Source organism: Fundulus heteroclitus, chromosome 11, assembly GCF_011125445.2.
Source record: "Fundulus heteroclitus isolate FHET01 chromosome 11, MU-UCD_Fhet_4.1, whole genome shotgun sequence".
NCBI classification, from domain to species: Eukaryota; Metazoa; Chordata; class Actinopteri; order Cyprinodontiformes; family Fundulidae; genus Fundulus; species Fundulus heteroclitus.
Window position 1 is genome coordinate 15,122,539 of NC_046371.1, and position 7,262 is coordinate 15,129,800.

Genomic DNA, 7,262 nt, shown 5'->3' on the forward strand with positions numbered 1-7,262 from the left:
GTCAACATTGTCCACTGATATGTAATTTAAAATCAATATAAATGCAGCTGTTGTTTTTGTTCGGTTTTTTAGAGAACATCGGTGAACAAAGAGCATCAAAAAGATACAAAGACAATGCCGGCATGTCTGGGATAAAGTTGTGGAGAACTTTGAAGCTAAGTTAGGTTATAAAATAATATCTAAAACTAGTTTGTCCATCATCTGAAAATGGAAATTATGGCACCACAGATAACATCAACATGGAAGTCCACCTAAACTGACATAAAGGGAAAGGAGAGGATTAATTAGAGAAGCAGCCAAGAGGCTCTGGGTAACTCTGGAGGAGCTGCAAAGATCCAGCTTAGTTGGGATAATCTGCTTAACCATTGGTTGATGACTCCCCTGGGAAAGCCACAGTTGCAACAAAACTGAAGAAAGTCCAATTTCAAGTTTACCAAATGTGGGGATGTGCTCTGTTCAGATGAGGCCAAAATAAAACCGCCTAGCCTGCATGCAAAACACTATGGGAGGTGGCAAACTAACATAAATCGTCCTGAACACACAATCCCCGCCAGGAAACAGGGAGGCTGGCAGCCACATTCTGCTGGGAGGATCTTCAGGGGAAAATATGGATGAAGAAATCCTGGAAGAAAAGCTCCTAGAAGCTGCAATAGAGACTTTAGAGGTTCACCTTCCAGCAGGACAAAGACCCTAAACATAAACCCAGGGTTGCAGTGGAACCGTTACGAACAAAGTGGATTTCATGTGATGATGTCCCAGTCAAAGTCCAGATGTAGCTCCAAGGAGGAAGACTGTTAAATGGATGTTCAGAGGCATTTGCCATCCAGTGTGAATGAGCTCAAGCTGCTTTGCAGGGAAGACTGAGCAAAGATTTTAGTCTCTATATGGGAAAAGCTACAAGGGACACTTGTGATTGCAGCAGAAAGTAGCTTCAGGTGGACTAAATATAAAGGCATAACACACTTTTCAGATTTTTATAGAGTGTAAAAAAATTTAAAACCTTGTATAGTTTCCCTTCCACTTCATTGTTATGCACTACTTTGTGTTAGTCTGCCACATAAAATCCCGACAAAGGGGAATGGAGTTGGTCGCTGTAATGTGACAAAGTCTGAAAAAGTTCCAGGGGTAAGAAAACATTTTTGGAAGCACTGTGCTCGTAACCAGAGTGTAAAGTTTAAAAGTGATTTGAACAATAAATTGTTCAAGCTTCAAAAAATGCTTTACTTCTGCGTTGTATTGCTTTTTGGGTGTTAGTCCTACAATTTCCATGTGCTGAACCCTTGTCAGAACCTCAAAATAAGTGAAAAAAAACAATATTCTAGGTTGACTACGGCCAATTGGTTACACCATAGAATTTGTTTTATTTGTTTTCAGTTCATTCAGTGTTTCAGCTCTGGTTATCATCAAAATTATATTCTGATCTACAGTAATTGAAAGGTACTGTTCTGTAGTTGCTTCAGCTTGCTTGTCTTCTCCACAAGGATATAAAACAAAAATAAGAAGATCAGATTAATGAAGCTAAACCGCAAGTTCAATTGAAGAAACTCATTGCCTGCCTCCATTCAATCAGAGTCCGATCCGCCTCTGATCTGAGCCAATCAGCTATGAACCGCACCTCCATGAAGCCAATCAGCATCCCGCGCTCATCTTAAAAGCAACTTCAAAACCACGTCTCAGCCTGCTAACCAGCAAGTGCAAACGGATTGCATGTTGGATTTCGAATCAGATGTCCGATTCAACCCACCCCCAACCCCTTCTCCACCATCGTAGCTGAGTTCATCTAGCTTCCAAGACGTTCCTCCATCCTCAACCCATCAGAGTGTTTTCTCTCAGTCTTCATCACTCCCTATCACCCCGTTATTGGTCCGGCAGAAGACCACCATGTTGGGCCTGGTTCTGCTAGAGGTTTCTTCCCAAAGGGGAGTTTTGCAGTTCATGCAAACCTGTGTTTATCAAGTTGGACATCTATCTTAAACAGATCATCATATAGACTGAACAAACTTCTTCTATCTCCACTCCACCACCAGTTTCAGACCTGGGGGGAACATCCCTGTTCTCATACATCTACTTATGCATATTAAAGTATAATTCAGCATTAATGTTCCTGCCGAGGTCTGAGCGCCAAAGACTTAAATTATTATGTCAATAAAATCCTTCTAATTGCAATTTCTTTCTCTGTGAGTTTTTCAGAATGAATTTGGGCTTGCTTTCTTTAAAGTGGACATTCATTTAATTGGAATTCCATTTTATTATTATTATTATTATTCCTTTATTTAACCAGGAAAAGTCCCATTGAGATTAACAATCTCTTTTTCAAGGGAGTCCTGGCCAAGATAGCGGCAAAAGATTACATTACAATTTACATTACAGTTTACAATAACATCTATCTAAATTAGAATTTCATAAAACAAACAAACCATAGATCTCATTTCCAAACCTTTGAGCAATCGTTTAAAATTATATTTATTTACCTCAATATGTATGCATTATTTGATATTTATTGATCAGACAAGGACCATTTTAAAGTTTTTACCTATAATCCACAATATAAAGTTGTCTTTCACAAACATTTTAGCTGTAGTATGAAATCCAAAGGGGCTGATTCTGGTTTGTGGAGAGGATCAGAGGTCAGGGTAATGTTTCAGAGCCTACCTGGGACATGGAAATGCTTGGGAACTTGGAAGGTGGAGGTGGTGGGAGTGGTACACCTGGGCTCTGGTTGCGTGTAACAGGGTGAACTCCTGCCACTCTCACTGCCTGCAGTCAGCCCAGGCAAGCAGTGACAGAACCCAAAGCATGAATGGCCCCCGACAGAAAGACAGAGACTAATGAGAGACACAGGGGCTCACAATCTGATGAGTGTATGAAGTCATATGTCTCTGTCCCTGAGGTACTCTTCACTTGAAATCATAAAACACCAACTGAAAGAGGTGTTATTATTAGTATTGCCAGGTAGGGCCCTCGTATTTTCTATGTGTGTGTGTGTGAGAGTCTGCCTGGGTGGGCTCGTTACCGGGATGGTAATAATGCAGCGGGGATCCCCCGTGGTGGCTATGCGCAGGAGACTCTGTGAAGGCGGAGCTGGAGGAAAGCCTCTTTCTCAACTCTACGCTGTCCAAGAGATCCTGCAAGGAGGCATAGAGAAAGCTTTTCTTTCAGTAAACATTTCTACAGCTTCCTCCAGGATAATTGGAGATCTATAGAATGGTAAGAAACATTAAAATCAATTTGACCTTCATTGCAGCAACAAACGATCAAACAGAAATATTTTTTTTTTAAAATCTGACCCTTAGGCTGAGCACATCTACAGCTACAGCTATTATTACAAAAAAAGATCAATCAGGATTAGAAATAATGGGAGAAAGAGGAAACACAAGGTCACAGACATTGAAACGGGTGTTTTTTGGATCAAATTCAAAATGGCAATAATTATGTTCAGGGACAAAAACTCTATACTTTCTGACAATAGCCAACAATTGTTTAGTGACAAATATAGGGATAAAATAAAAAATAACAAAAACGGTGTGTTTGTACAGCAAAAAGGATCTTGTGTGTTTTGGTTTTTGGGTGAATCTATGGAATAGCTTATGTGAAATAAAGCTACAATATAAATAGCTTGAAAAAAGTACTTAGAAAAAGACATTTTGGGAAGATATATAGCTGAGGATGGGTTAGGGTGATGTTTGAATCTTGTTTTTTTCTGTCAGATGGCATTCGAAAATGTATTATTATTTTGACAACCAAAATGAATAATATTTAACTATATTATTATGCGAATAATGTGATTTTCCTTTCTAGTCTGATCATTCCTTTTGTTTTTTTTAGATCTTCCCTTATAAGTTCATGCTTTGTGTCCAGTTTTTAGTTTATTTGTGGGCTTTGTTTACTTTAGAGTTTACTGTTCAGCTCTGCTTCCCTTGATATTTTCTCTGTGCTCATGTTCAGCCTATTCTGTGGTAATTAGGCTTTCTCCCTGCATTAACCTTCCTCCTCAGCTGCTCCACATATACCCTGATTGACACATCTGAGGTCCATGGCATTAACCTCGCCTCCCCACATTATAAAGGCTCACTGGTTTCCTTGGTCTCTTGATTTCATGGTCCCTGTTGGGCAGATGCACCGCTTGTTCTTTCTACCAACGTTGTTAGGCTGTGAATTTTCTGATTAAAACCTGATTAATTCACAGCTCTAACTTCCTAAACCTGATCATGACAATGATGTGATCATTTTAGATCATGAAGGACAAACAGTTGAAGTACTTACATGAGAGTATGGCGATAAGGTGCCCAAGGACTGGAGAAGGAGGAGAAAAGAAAATTACAAATATGAATTTGAATAAGAAATTTGGTCAGTCTCCTTTCTGTTAAACAAAATGTAACTCAGAATGAACAGTTTTTAGTTTCTGCGTCTCCGCGTGTGAGTGTGTGTACCCGTGCACAGCTGTTTGTCTGCAGTGCATCCTCTAAGAGCTGAGTGTGTGCATGGTCAGCCTGATAAGGGATGATGTCTGGCTGCTGGATGTCATAAATGGTTTTGACCCTGGGCAGAGCCTCCAGCTGCTTATAGCCTAAAACATCATTGTCGGTCCTGGACTGTGAGAGAAACAGAAGGACGTGCACACGCTCACACGTGGACAGTAAACATAGACGGAGTCCTAAACGGAAAACTGGAGGTGAATGTTTTATTCAAACAGCTATCCCATAAGCTCTGCATTCAGAGACAGAGTTGGAAAGAGGTGGAGATCAGTGAGCCAGTGTGAGTGACATCTGAATGACAGCTGTGACAGACACAGTAAAGGGTGTGACCACTGCGGCTCTGGTGCAGCCCTGATAGCGCTTACTTACACAGATGAGCCGGTGAGGGGAGCCGAGGAGAGGAGAGGAACCTGAAGGAGAAATGGACGCAGTCTCAGAGGTTCTCCTAAGCTGCTGGGTCAAAGAACAGAGCAAGTGCGTGAGCATGAGAGAAGTTAATTCACATCCAGTCAGACAGCAATATGATGTGATTAAATGTAACCGCAATTATCGTCAAGGACAAAAACAGCTGTAAGGGTTTATATAATTATAAAAATCGGTCTCCTGGTCCTGGGTAGGTTAACATAAGGCAGCGGTTCCCAAAGTGGACGTAGGACACTGCTAGCACAATTCATATATTTTGATGGGGCTTCCACATAAATGCAAAAGCAGAAGATGAAGCATTGCCAAATATGCTTCCAAACCAACTTCTTTCCGAGCCAAAAAGCAGAAAATATGATGGCGCATATGTTGCCCTTGGCTTCACCTGCACAATGTTGGGTAAGAAGGAGGAACAGTCATTGATGTCACCTCTGATTTAATAATAAGGCTGCAAGGTAAGACAATGGCTGCATGTTGATAACAGCCCTGGCCATGCTTCTTCCTTTTGCCACATCCTACCTATGTTATTTTCTGCTGTGGCCTCAATCAAGATAAAATACAGATCAAAGCTGGAATTTGAAAATTAACTAAGAGAGGTAGTCTCAAAACTGCAACCCAGATTAGAGAAGATCTGCAGGAACAAGCAGGCTGAAAGATGTGAGGATTAAAGGTTTCATTTTTGAACAATAAACATTTACATTTTTATAGCTTTCCTCTGAAGTATTTATTTGTGTTTTTTAATGTCAAAGTAAATAACAGATGAAGTTTAAGCTTTCCGTTTTAGGAACCTTTTATGTTGCCACCATTTCTTTTTTTTTTTTGAAAGGCCAGGCCTCAGTGAAAATTTTACCTTAATAATTTTTTAAGAAGAGTCTCTGCATCAACCGCCAGGGCTGGTAAACCAATTTTGTGCCATTCTCGAATTGTGGTCCACGCAAAATCATTTTGAGGGCCACAAATGGCCCCCGGGCCACACTTTGGACGCCCCTGTTGTAGGTCAACCACTTCATATCACATTTCGTACACTTGACAACAACCAAATGAAGTACAGTACATTGCGCCATCTATAATTTATTTAATTTAATTTATACTTTAACTGTGTATATATATATATATATATATATATATATATATATATATATATATATATATATATATAAATAAAGCCCCCTTCCCAGGATTTAAAGGCCCAGGTTTTGGTAAACTAAAGTCTTGGGTTAGAGGCCATATATGTAAAAGAGCTCCAATGATGTATGGGCCGAAAAAACTGCAGTACCACTCTGGTCCAGCAAGTAGCCGCAAGAAGACAGTGGACAAACAGACAAATGCAGAGAAATATCCATGTCCTGCCACTCATTCTGCCACTCATCCAGACTCCAGAGAAACAGGAGAAAAAAGCACAACTGACGGCGTTACATCTCCTTAGCAACTTTTACACCGCCAGGCTCCACTCTATTCTACCCCTGTTGGTATAAATAAATAAAAATAAAGCACAGATTTTTTTTTGCCTGGCCAGCACAGCGACCACAGTTGTGTTGGGGGTGCGACAGAAGTGGAGGGTAGCCTAGACTGATCTTTCCAGGCAATGGAAAAGGACCTATATTGACAGAGTGGATTGCCCCACTCTTACCCTCTTCTTGAATTCAAAAAGGTAAAAATAACAGCTGATTATCAAATGTATTATATTTACTGACCTATAGAAGTTTGGAACAGCTCAGTAAAAACAAGGTCTTATGAGTTTGCTGGTCTTAAGCATTCAGGTGTCTGCTGACATAATACCATGTAGCAAAGACATCAGAAATACCATTAGAAACCGTTGTTGGTTTTCAATCTCAGAAGGGTTAAAGGCTTTGTTCACATCTCTCAATTTACAGCAACAATGACTGACAACTGGAGAACATTTACGATTATTGTTAATCTTTCCTAGAAAGGCCATTCCAGCAAGTTAATCTGGAGGTCAGATCATGCAATGCTCGTAATACTCTAGGGATTACAAAAAAACTCAAAAGCTACTGTACATCTCAGACTCTGAAGATCTTCTTTAGTCAGCTGAATGCTAATGTTTAAACTACTACAATGAGAAAGGCACTGCAATAGAGAAAACCTCCTCTCTGTAAGCAGAACGTGGCAATTGTGCTTAGGCTCGAGGCCTCCTTCCGACAAAGTGGATGTCTGCCACAACACATATTGCCACAGTTGCCTCTTTGGATGTGCAGAATTATTAATTAATTTAATTAGTTATTAATTATTAGATTACTGCAATATCCCAGCAGCATATAAAGCTGCTGCTGTCCCTCACCTCAGTTCATCAGACCATATATCTGTGGAGCTGATCCCTGCTTACAAACCACTGATCTGCAGAACCAC

At 40.2% G+C, this 7,262-nt stretch overlaps 1 protein-coding gene across 1 annotated transcript in view; it reads right to left on the bottom strand.

The window, feature by feature from the left end:
* LOC105916221 (actin-binding LIM protein 3) overlaps nt 1-7,262 on the bottom strand; it is a gene marked incomplete in the record, with an annotated part of 76,947 nt that overhangs the window by 22,611 nt on the left and 47,074 nt on the right. Inside the window, 4 exon segments of the mRNA XM_036142936.1 lie at nt 2,653-2,757; nt 3,014-3,125; nt 4,264-4,293; nt 4,845-4,925. Of these exon segments, the coding sequence (XP_035998829.1) occupies nt 2,653-2,757; nt 3,014-3,125; nt 4,264-4,293; nt 4,845-4,925 (328 nt within the window).